At 37.0% G+C, this 13,172-nt stretch overlaps 1 protein-coding gene across 3 annotated transcripts in view; it reads left to right on the top strand.

Annotated features, from left to right (window-relative positions):
* rnf122 (ring finger protein 122) overlaps positions 1-6,718 on the top strand; it is a 113,842-nt gene extending 107,124 nt beyond the window's left edge. For 2 of the 3 annotated variants that reach the window (XM_039768591.1, XM_039768593.1), the window contains 3 exons: positions 686-727; positions 3,889-3,971; positions 5,258-6,718. In XM_039768591.1, coding sequence (XP_039624525.1) covers positions 686-727; positions 3,889-3,971; positions 5,258-5,372 — 240 coding nt within the window. In that variant the 3' untranslated portion in view covers positions 5,373-6,718. The remainder of the gene's footprint in view (positions 1-685; positions 728-3,888; positions 3,972-5,257) is intronic. The other variant, XM_039768592.1, reaches the window with a different exon arrangement.
* The last annotated feature ends 6,454 nt before the right edge of the window (positions 6,719-13,172 follow it).

Genomic DNA, 13,172 nt, shown 5'->3' with positions numbered 1-13,172 from the left:
ATATATATTTTGGAGGTTCGGTGACTCTCATTCAGTAGAACCTGTCTGGGGGTTCTTTGATTTCAATTTACCTAAGAGCTAATTTAGAACTTTCACATAAAGCCTGATTGATCAGGGTTTTTTTTTTTTTTGTTTAAAACGGAGGAAGAAATTCTTAAGCCACTGCAAATGATAATTATGTGATATTCATCTGAATGGAAGACATTACTAGGGTATCTGGGAAGTACAAGTGATGCTTATTTTGATTGTTAGTTTAGGTTTTTGCCACATTGTTTGTGTCTTGAGTTTAGTATCTATTATGTATAGAAGATGCAGTGGCATGTTAAGTATTTTATAGAGATGCTACAAGGTATCTGATGTGGAGATCGCCACAAGTTGATTTGTTTAGGCAGATTTCACAGTTTTCATGAACACAGAGTGGAGCTGACTTAGCAAAAGCATCAAGTGCAGGCAAGTACCACTAAAGAGCTCAAATTTGTCAAAGCCAAATTTCTTTGCTAATGCAGTAATTTACCCATTGAGCATGGTTACATTAGACAGAAATTTGAGAATATACATCTTAGACTGCTTTATTTCTTTTAAATGTACGTTAAATTAATGAAGTAAAAGTGCATTTCTACACAAACAGTACCTAAGGTCTGTGCAGTCTTTTCATCCATCCCAGCATTGTGCCTTTATTTTTCAGGTTGTGTTGAAAGGAGATGCAAGGAAATTAAATCTTCATGGGGTAAGATTCTCTTCCATCATTTTTGTTTCCAGTTGATATTGAAGAGTTTGCATACTGGTAAAAAAATAATAAATTAAGCTTCATGTTACTGGAATTTTGGCCTAGCTTTTGAAGGTAGCATTTTTATAGTACTGCTGTAAAATAGCATATTAGACTATAGAAACATATTTTTTACAATTTGGTACTTTGTAATCACTTTCCTTCTGAAATATCAGCTAATATATACCAGTAACCAGTACCAGGGAATATTATGGTAGGTATACTGGAAAGTTAAAAAACAAGACTTTCTTTTACAGTCAGCTGGTACATTTTCAGAAGAAGTAGCCAAATGCCATGTTCCACAATAGCATAAATAATTTGACATTACATGTAGTAGAGGAAAAAAGAAGCAGAAAATGCTGTTAGCATGCTCTCCTATCTGTGAGGTGAATGTCCCTGTTGTCAAGGAAACTAATGCTTTAAGGTGGCAGTGGACAAATTCAGTCCTGAAACACTTGCAGGTTTTCTCTGAAGCTACTCAGATATCTTTTGATTAATTATACAGTATAATTTATTCACATATTATAGCATTTATAAGAACTTAACATTCTAAACATTCTAGATATCATGTCTATTTTGTTTTTTATAATTGTATGACCATGTTTACTCTACACAGGGTTTTATCTACTCATTGTTTTTCCTTGAATTATAAGTTCTAGATCTACAAAGAGATTTAAAATTGTGTGCCCTGTCCATGACTATTCCATGTTAAATTACTTCTTGCAGTGCATCTATGGAAATGCCTTAGACATAGCATTTTAGGGATACACTTGATAATATTTTAAAGTAAAAACACACTTTCATTTCAGTTTTACCTTATACATTGTTCATTTCTACTTTGTTTTAAATAATATTAACTCCCACATGTGTCTGGCCATTTGGCTTCAGTTAATTTCAATTTAAGTTTTGTTTCTTTCCCACTCCTAACCAGAGATAAGCAAACAGTAAGCGATTATAAGTACCTTCCTCCCGTTTGTGGCTAATTACTGCAACAACAGTAGGATGTCTGCTCTGGTCAACCTTTAATTCTTTCCACCCTTTACCTCTAAAAAGCATAATGTCCAAAACCAAATTAACTCTACAGCACATTTGAATTTAAAAATGTTGATTGTCTGTGCGTTGCTGTCAGTTTTGATTACACTATAGCAGAGAACATGCTGACACTTCAAATGGTAAAATTAAAACTGTGCCCTAGTTCCCTTTAGGAACAAACTGACAACTACAAAGTAAATTATACTTTATCCATCACCATGAAATAATTTCCTGCATTATTTGAACAGTCATTTCAACAACAGCCCCAACACAAGACAAAACTGTGCTTGTATTTATTAGGAGGCCTAAACCAAAATTGAAACTGAGCATGAGTCTGATTAAGCAAAGTGTTAATTTTCAGATACATGCTATAAAAGCATCATGTAGCTCTCTACAGCTTTGTCTGTTTGATGCTGCTTGGAGGTATACTGAAAAGTTATGAAATCAGTTTTGATGAATGGAACTGGGCTATGTGTACTGCACGGGAAGAGGAAAGAGGAAAATGTTATATAGAATGGAAAACTGCAGATAATATGAAAAGGTGATAGATGAGAGATGAGGTAGAAAACACTGAAAGATGGAGTATACTGTACATTAAAAAGTAAGAGTAAATCAGATTTATTTAAAACATAGGGACACAAAAAGAAACATTTAAGTGACATGATCTGCTTCGTCTGTGTACAAATCATTTTTAGATTTCTTGATATAGAGCTATCTGATGAATGGCAACAAGGGTTTCCAAGCAGAAAAGTAACTTGCTTCTAATGGCTGTTTGTAAGTGATATAGGAACCTGCAGTGAATCAGACGTACTGGAAAATGTGTAGGAGGATGTTAAGGGGATTTTGTGACACAGACTAGTCTTCACCTTGGATTTAAATTCATGATGTTAACATTCCCCATCGTTTTGTGGAGTGAGAAATAGAAAGAATAGTGCTTCAGTCTCAGATGCTGTTATTGGCCCATTTCAGTGTGAGTGGTTGGCATCACTACATTGCTCTTGTAACAGGTCCCCATTCTAACTCTGTTATAGTAACACAACCTTGCTACAGTGGAGAGCACGAGGACTTTAAGTGACTTACTCTGTACCACTCTGTACCACAGTGAGTGTGAGGTGAGGCGTAAGCCTCCAATCTACAAGTAGTTTTTTTGTCAAATAGAACGCATTCATCTGCTTCAACCGCAACAGTTTATTCAATGCTCTCTCATCTATTACCGATATCCTAAAGTATTTATGCAAAAAATTATTTTCAGAGCATTATTAGGAGCAGTACATACAGTATTCCCACTCAGTTGCTTCAAATTCTGCAGTTGCACTGTTGATTTATACAGTTTTATCATCATGCCAAATGTCAAATAACTCTTGTGACCATTTCTGTGCTAAAGGTTTGTATAATGGAAATACAGACGTGAGCATTTTTTAAGAAATAAATGAAATGGTTTGCCTGATATTTTTAAAATTGTAGCACCTTTATTTGTTTACACAAAAGCTTTCATGAGAGCTGAGATTAGTTTACTAGTGGTATGTTGCTAAAGCAGCTGTCCAAAATAAACAAAAAAATACCCTCTACCACATTACTCATAATAATAATGTTTCTGGATACTTCCAGATGCTCAGCTTTGTTCTCCGTTTCTTCAAAATTTCTTAAGATCTGTATCTAGTATTGTATATTTCAGCTTAGCAAGAAAATGGTACTGACATTTTAGGTGCACACATGCACACTTGAGTCATTCATTATAAAGCAATCTATAACTTAATCATAGGAACACCAACAACACTGATTAGAATTTGAATTTGAGGTGCACACTTTTTTTAAATCTTTATTATAAACTTATAGGCCATAAAATTCTCCTCAAAAATTCATCTTCAGTATTTGTTCTGTATGCTTTGTCAAACCAAGCAGTTGAGTTTAGTTTCCAGAATTCCACACAGCAATAGTCCCTCTTGTAAACATGTGTATGGTGAGCCTTGTCCCATTTTAAAGGTAAACTGAGGGAGTTGTAAAAGTTGAGTTTGAAGTGAGCCGCATAGATAATCTGTATGTCTAGCCACATTTTCACTCATCTTGCAACCCATTCCTCTCTCCTATAGCAGACCTGTGCTGTTTGCCTGGAAGACTTTAAAGTGAAAGATGAGCTGGGAGTGTTGCCATGCCAACATGCCTTTCACAGGAGGTGAGTCGCAATGCACAAGCCTACCAGGGGATATATGAGTGGCATTGAAGCACTACTTGTAACAGTTAGCTCTTTCTGTCCTTGCTTTAAGAAATTTAAACTGGAGGTTTTTATTGCCTTCACAGAATTTGGTGAGGAGGAGGTGAGATATCTACCGTATAAATGTCAAAAAAGTAAACAAAAAGGTTAAATTAAAAAAAGAAAAAAAGAGCCTTCCAGTGGCTGCCTTCATAGCAAAATAGTTATGTCACACTGTGGAAATTGACTACTCTGATAATGCCTTGTGTTTAGACACAAAATGCCCAAAGATCATAAGATACAAATTAAGAATGTATTTATTTGGAATGGTAGCTCTGTGGTCACCATACTGTATGACAGTTTCAAAACAATTTTTCAGCTTAGCTTAGTTTTTACTTAGCTTATTATGTTTTGGTTTTATGCCACATCTCATATGTGCAGGCTAGGTTAAATGGCAACTGGAAATTAACATTATATGCATTGAAGGTGTGTATGCACAGGCAGATTAGTGTACCTTGCAATGGACTAGCATACCATCCAGAGCTGACCCCTTCCTTGTACCCAATTCTGCTACCAATAGTACCATTGGCCCTATCTTCCTGTGTCCCTGACATGAACAAACCATATTCAGAAAGTGGATGAGTGATTGTATGTATCTGCTTACAGTATAGTCATTTAATCACTTCTTTAAACTGCCTGGAAGATTAAACTGCCGTGTTAACGTAAACATTTAGATCTTTTCCAAAGCCCGCTTACCATAGGTCAGCATCTTCAGTATAAATTAATGCTGGCCGTCAGTTAGAGTATTTTTTCATAAAAGCTTAATTCTGTTGTCTTATTTTTAACAAAAAATTCCATTATCTTATTTAAACTAGAGATAAGGATTGAACTTGAAGCATTCCTTTTTTATGACCAACATTACTTATTGTTAGGAATGTAACCAAGATTACTGTTGCATACAAGTTTAATTAAAGCTAAACATATACACTAATATCCATATTATATTTGTTTCAGACTCATTATTTGTAAGTCATCTTAATTTTAAAGCATGTTATGAGCCTACAAGTCTTATTAAATTGTATCAGCTATAACCACTAAAGAATATTGCTGCAAATATGTACAGAGACACAAAACTATAACTACTGAGACTTCTGCCATACTGTTAAAAGTGGCCCCTTTCAAACTACAATATTAAAGCTATCTGGCCAACAGACATATAATGCACTGACTCTAAAGATCACTAACAATGGTGATTTTTTGTTTTTCAGGTGTTTGGTGAAATGGCTAGAAGTTCGATGTGTGTGTCCAATGTGCAACAAACCAATAAGAGGACCACAAGAGCAGCCACCAAGCATTGGGACGCTACTTGATGAGCTGGTCTGATTGTTGAGGCTCTGGCAGACTACGCTTAAAAGACACACAGAGAAATAATACTTCTAGATGCACACAGCATCACTCTTGACTTGGTGCACCACCAATTTAGTGCTCTGCTTTGGTGACTTTTTCCTTTCCACCTCCTTCCATTCATGGATTATCAGATCTCAGTCTCGTAAAAGTGGTTTGAATGTCTTTCCTTCGAAGGAGGTGTCTGAATAGTAAGCAGCAATGCCAGTTAGAGTTCCTGCTCCAAACAGACTGGCAGGACAACTAATGCTATGGCCTATGTGGTCCTGGGATTGTGGCCTGGGATCATCTCTACCTCCCACTTTTAAATATTCTCTCAAACCAAGGTTGGCCTTCAGCAATTGAGGAATTTGTAAATCCCTAACTTCTGCCAACTCCTGAATCAGGGGAGTTTTTCAAAGTCTACAATAGAGATTAAGAGTGAAAGTTCATTCCCTATTTCACTCACTAAAAGTTACTTTTTGTGAAGCTCATGCTTTTGACAACTGAATGCATTATGTTTAAAATGAAAAACTAATGTCAACTTTCACCAAGCTTTATGGGTCCACCTTTAAAAATTATTAAACCTGTAAAACACCCCACCACTTGACATTATTGTCCAAAGGTGTGTTTTACAAAGCAGTTGACAGATTAACTAGTGATCCTGGCAAAATCTCACATGTAAGTCAATAAGAATTGTGGTTGTCCTTAAATACATTAGGCAGAATTACTCACAAATGGTTTAGGTGGCAGAACACACTAACTTACATTAAAAGAAATTAATCTTAGAAATTAAATTAATCAATAAATCAAGTTTGAATTATATCCATTTGGTATGTAAAGTTACTGAAAGCAATTTTGACTTAAACATGTACATGCAACCACAGAAAAGCAACAACCCAAAAAAAAATGTCAGCTCATCTGATTGTCTGTCACTTTGTCTCAATGTAATCCTAATTAAGTTGATTAAAACTCCTTCGAAATGCACCTGTGACTTGCAGACAAAAAGCACTGTGGCACCATTCAGTACATGGACACTGTCACAGCATCTGCAATGGCTCTTTATTTTGCATTCACGTCTACTCCATTCTGCTGTGCATTTAAAATTGGGTGAGAAAGTGACACTACTGCCAGTGTTTTTGTTTCTCACAAGATATGCTTTCTATTATGTACATAAAACACTATGTTTTATATGTGGAGGCTGTTAATAGTTGTATGTATTTAATATTGAGGTTGAATGGGGCGTTTTGCCCTTTTCTGCAGCTGCTGTAGATAATATTTTTGTATATAATGCAGTTTTTTGATGTTAATTCCAGTTTTGACTATTTTGACACTTTGTACACATTTTTCTTTTTTTGTGATTTTTTTAAAATAAATATTTCTTAAACCATTCAGAGGTTTTGTGTCATTTTTAATAATAGTAATCTATAATGGTGTGGAACTGATAACATACAGAAAAATGGAAACAGATTTATTTCTGTTAATGGGCACCAAGAAAAATATGTGTTAGTTGTCAAGTTTTAAAGTCACTTTTAGTCCTTCAATCATGCCATATTTAGTATGTAACAAAAGCCAGCATGTGCTCAGGTTAGAATCTTCTCTGTCCTTGAATAGCCTGTACTCTGCCTGTCATACTTCATCCATCCATCTTATGCCTCTTGCCAAAGCATGTTAACGGTGAGTTGGAGCCTATCCTCCCAGTCCACCTCAACACATACTTAAGTAGACACACGCATACACACTCTGTCACACTAGGTCCACTTAACATCAACAATTAATCTTGCCTCATACTCTTTGAGATGAGCGGGAAAACTGGGGTAAAAAAAGAAATAAAGAGAACGTGTAAACTACATACAGAAGTGATCAGGTCAGGAACTGAGCACATATCTCAGGAATGGTGAGATACCCATGTTAAGCGATTGCATCACAATGCTTTTCCTGGTCTTAATTATTTAATATTTTATTGCATCATAGACAATTAACACCATTAAGATTTATTCCACATTATAATCTGAAAGATCAACTAATCTTTTTAATCTTGATTTTACATATTTTTTGAGATGTGGGAGAAAACACAAATAACACACTGCACACAGAAGTGAGATACCAGTCCACAACATGGTATGTTTGCACGCACTCACTCAGATTGGACCAATTTAGAGTAGTCAATGAATATAAGTTGCTAGTCATCTGAACAAAGGAATAAGGGAGACACAGAGAATATGGAAACTGAACTCAGCTAGCCAACTAATTGAACTGTGGCTCCTAAAAATAACAGCACTAACCAACACACTGTCATGCTGTCAAAATCTTAATCCTTCTTTCACCCTTCCACTCATTTTCTGAATCGGATTAAGTACTGAATGCAAGGCATGAACCTTACTTGGATAGTATTCCAGTTAGTTTATGAGTACACTCATGCCCATATCAGCACTCCATACACTGCATGTCTTTAGGATGTAAGATGAAAATCAGAGATCCCAAAAAAAGCAATGTGCCCACTCCTCACAGATAATCATTAGGTCAGCAATTGAACATTGATTTGAATCCCAGAGGTGTGAGAAGATATTAGTTAACTTTGCACCATCATGCTCTTCCATGTTTTGACTACGACCTCAAATGTCCATCCATCCATCCATCCATTATCCAACCCACTACATCCTAACTAGAGAGTCACGGGGGTCTGCTGGAGCCAATCCCAGACAACACAGGGTGCAAGGCAGGAAACAAACCCCGGGCAGGGCGCCAGCCCACCACAGGACCTCAAATGTATTTTTATACTGTATAAAACAAGACATTTTATGAAGATGACATCTTTACTTGACAGCATAGTTATTTTGAAAGAATTGCGGAAGGTTACACATTAACCAACTTAACCAAAAATTAGACAACACAGTTACTGTATTTTTCTGAGAACTGATGTTTTGATAGTGAATTACTGTGTGTTGTTATCACTAACAATAAGGTTTTCATGTGATCAAAATCAGTGTGTATTTTTATTGAGGTGACATAATTCAGCTCTGAGAGCATTTGTGCTTTTGAAGCAGTTGCTTAAAATCTCTGTATTTTGGAAAAGAAAAAAACCTTAAAGATTTAGGCTGACAAATGTATAGTCTTTAGTGATCCAGTAAGATCAGACTTTGGGACTAATAAACCAATCTGATAAGATTAATTCACAAGGAAAGAGTTGACGCAGGCTGTTGCCTTATTAATGAATGTGATATAGTGAGTATTGAAATGAAAAATAAAACACAAGGTTTCCTCTTTATTTTCTACCAATGACCCATTTAAAAGAGGGTGAGCAAACCATTTAACCTGACAGTGCTTCTATCAATGAAATGAACAGTAAGATTTTAATATATATGTTACTTTGGATAAAATGACCTGTAAAATCAGCAATCTTTTTAATATGTTGTATCTTTTGCAACCTAGATTTCAAATATTTGGAAGTGTCATAAACTGCTTTGGCCAACCATGCCTGTGCCTCTGTTATCTACTTATTAATGGCACACATGAATTGTATCTGGTGATGTCTTTTAAAAAAGGATTTCCATTGACAGGGATATTTGTTTAATATAATGAAAATAGTATCAATATGGAGGTCCTACATCTGATTACATTTTGGAAGTCAGCCTGGGGCATATAAATGGGAGCTTTTGGATTGTCTGCTCTCACTGAATAGAACTCTTAATGTGTAATGGGTATATGATGCTGCCAGAATGAGCTCTGGCTCCTCATGACTATAAAACTGAAATAAGCAGTTCAAGCAAATACATGGCTAAATAGACAGTAGAGTGTCATAGCTAGATTTCTTCTGAAAATCTAGCCCAATTAACATCTTATTGGAATCACAATTTTCAGTGTTGAAAATTGTTGTTTGGAAATGGAATTCATCCAAGTTAACAGAGCTTCTGAAATATGGAGAACTGACAAAAACAATAGTGTCTACACCTGTAGATTTCAACATTGTTGAACAATCTATCTATATATATAATTCACTAAGGCAAGACACCCATGGAAAGCACCCCAGAAGGGGCGTGGATTCACTAAGCCGCCGACAAGTAAGACACCTATGGCGCACGAAGGGAGGAGCCACGCCCACTAACTCAGACGCGACGACACAGAAGGAACGGCGTCATTTATATTCATCTGTCGTGGAGGCCTCATGTATCTCCGAGCCACCTTGACTGGTCATAGAGGCATGTTTCTTGCGTAGGTGAGTCGCCATATGCAGCGTGTAAAACAGTTTGCGAGGGATATCCCATGGGATCCTTAAAACAATCCTTTACAGCTGAGGTTAAAACACAATGAAGTAAGCAGTCTTTAAAAACCGAGTTTTCGGTTACGACGCACGACCGCGTGCACCATAGCAAACTGTTTTACACGCTACATACAGCAATTCGCATCCGTGACAAACATGCGTCTTCTTCACACACGGACAATTATATGTTGCTCTCTCCAGAGTTCCATCATTTCATTCACTTTCTGTTGTATCCTCAAACCCTCCCTTTTTAGACAACTGTGTCTTTCCAGAAGTGTTCAACCATCAATAAATAATTATGCGGCGTTTATAATGCCACAGGTTCACTATTGTGTTGTATTTTGCTCTCTCCAGAGTTCCATCTTTTCATTTACTTACTGTTGTATTCTCACACCAACCTGTTTTAGACAACCGTGTCTTTCCAGAAGTGTTTAGCATTCAATAAATAATTATGCATGAGATTGAACGTGTGTCTAGGCTTGGGTAAGCCGTTGAACCCCATTCGGGCTGCAAACCGTGGAATTCCCACTAAGTGCGACTCATATGCTCCCACTGTTTTCGTCCCTGCACTTTGTACACACTCCCCTCCCACCTCGCTACTACCGTGGTCGGGTGTCTTGGTGGATTATATATAGAAAAGCAGCCAAAACCGCACAGAGCAATGAAACGTCTACGTCAGTCACAGGTGCACCTGGACTGTGTAAGGACGACAACGACTCAAGTGACGATTTGGAGGTTGGCACATGAGCAGGCAGTGCATACTGAACGAGAAATCAGCAGACTAGCATGACGGAGGGAGCTGAATGGATGTCCTTCTCCTCTCTTCCCATTCCACACTCCGCGCCATGCACCCCCATCCCTCTGTCTGGCAGGAGAAGACGCGATGGCGATCCACCAGTTTTCAGTCACGGACGATTGTGTATTGGTTCATTCCTTGTAGAGGCCACATGCTACTCTGACTCGGAATCTCCGAGCCACGTTGACTGTTCATAGAGGCATGTTTCTCGTGGAGGTGAATCGCCATACGCAGCGTTTAAAACGGTTTGCAAGGGGTATCCTATGGGATCCTTAAAACATTCCTTTACAACTGAGGTTAAAACACAATGAGGTAGCCAGTCTTTAAAAACCAAGTTTTCGGTTACAACGCACGGCCGCATGCACCATGGCAAACTGTTTTACACGCTACATACAGCAATTCGCATCCGCGACAAACATGCGTCTTCTTGGATGCTCCTGCACTTTGTACACACCCCCCTCCCACCGTGGTCGGGTGTCTTGGTGGATTATATATAGAAAGGCAGCCAAAACCGCACAGAGCAATGAAAAGTGTACGTGAGTCACAGGTGCATCTGGACTGTGCAAAGACAATGACGACTCGAGTGACAAGTTGGAGGTGGGCACATGAGCAGGCAGTGCATACTGAACAAGAAATCAGCAGACTAGCATGACAGAGGGACCGGAATGGATGTCCTTCTCCTCTCCTCCCGTTCCACCCTCCGCACCTGAGCGCTGCACGGACGATTGTGTGTTGGTTTGTTCCGTGCATTGTTACAATGTTACTTTTCTTGGTGATTTATTACATTACCGGTTTTTCAAATGTTAATTTTCTCCCTGTACTTAAAAATCATTAAAAACCGGCCTGATTATGCAGCGTATAGTACGCTGTGGGTTGACTAGTTGTAATTAATTAAAATGTGCACAAAATGTAAAATATGGTTCTTTCTGACCACAAAGCTGACAGAAATTCTTTTTTCCAATAGAACTATAAGTGCTTAATTTATTAAAAACACAATTTAAACAGTAATTCCTTAAGATCTCAATAGTTTTTTCTCCATTAAAAAAAACATTTTTCAAGTATGAAGAAGATGATAAGTATTGTGTCAACAACCAATGTGATACAAATATGAAACCATATGATATAAGTAGCACTAATAAAATTGCAGGCTGTTCCTTCTTCTGTGGGTGTGTAAATCTGGGAATCAGAGACAGACACAAAATCGATCCTGTGATCATACATTGGAAATAGTAGATTCAGCTTATAGTGGAATAATTACTCTTACTCATCCCACACATAGAATCGAATCTACAATAAGTGCAACAACCAGAATCTCCACCATGATGCTAGCATCCTGTTAAGAAGGATTTTGCTAGTGTCCCATCCTGGTCTCTAGAAGCCATTACAAACAATTTATAACGTACATTACTCGGATCCATTCCAAAAATAGGACAGTGGTATTGTATTCTGTGAAAGAGGCTATATGCTTCAGCTATATATAAATAATTGAATCACAAAGCCCCCTTCATTGGTAGGTGGATATTAGTTTCTGTAGCACATTAGGTCAACTTTCTTGTATAGGAAAACCATGAGATTGAGTATCACAAGTAAATGGCACTGACACAAAATAAATGCACATAATTCTGCTCACATAAATGGTTATCCTGATATATAAATCTAACATTTTGTAGTTGTACAGCTTCTGTGGTTCACCATTTTAAACCCCTGTTTGGTCTGATATCATCTTTGAAGTTTGAAATTTATATCATTACTTCTGAGAGTTTCATTTTGCATTCTCATCTGACCTACCCTTAAGTCTTTCTTTGTGCCAGATACAATGACTACCTTGGTATGAATGAGTTTGTGGGCACTGACAAGTAATTGCAACCAGTTTGGATCCAAACTCAGACCATAAGTAACACACAATAGTTGAGGATACCTTTTTGTACTTCATGCAGAATGTGCAGAGGGAATAGAAGAAAATAAAGCACCCATGACACTCTGGGAGAATTGTTCTCCATGAAGGGGAAATCTGATTTGCACTATCCAGCTTGTTACCATCTTGACATATAAACTGGTAAAGTGGTATATCTTATATTATGGGAGATCATGGTACAGTATAAAAGAATGTTCAGTACGAAAGCAATGTGTTATTAATCACCTATTTCAAACTTAATTCTAATTACAGTACTTGGTAATTCGTACCCGGTAATTGGTTACATAAATGGAGCGTCACTGCCACCTGCTGGATTCTTTTTGATCTTCTGGCAAGTTAGTTTTGAATATTTAAATAGATAATTACGAATATACTCTTGCATAATATTGATAAAACAATAACTTAAACTTTAAATCACACTTCACAGTAGCATGATCAATATACCAGTCCAATTTTTGATATACGTCGACGTTTTAATCTTTCTAAAACAAAACTATATTTCATTTTTCTTTCAAGGAATCATTTTGGGGGGAAGTAACTAACAACCAATAGGAATCATCTGAATTTGAATATATTACAGCTAGTCACCCAACGATGAGGGTTTGTAGAGTAAAAAATAAATCATAGGATTGGTTTATTATTGGACTTCGAAGACATTGTATTACACTCTAAAGTTTGAATTTGTAAAACCGTAATGACATTTTGTTGTCGCAAGAAACGGTACGCGGTCGGTTTAATTTTTTATTTTTTTAAGTTTAACTTTTAGAAACCATATCTGTCATATTGTCAGCAAAGAAACGGGTATGTTGCGGCAAAAGCATTATTTCG

The sequence above is a fragment of the Polypterus senegalus genome, chromosome 11 (genome assembly GCF_016835505.1).
Source record: "Polypterus senegalus isolate Bchr_013 chromosome 11, ASM1683550v1, whole genome shotgun sequence".
NCBI classification, from domain to species: domain Eukaryota; kingdom Metazoa; phylum Chordata; class Cladistia; order Polypteriformes; family Polypteridae; genus Polypterus; species Polypterus senegalus.
This window is presented reverse-complemented; position numbering and strand designations above follow the sequence as displayed.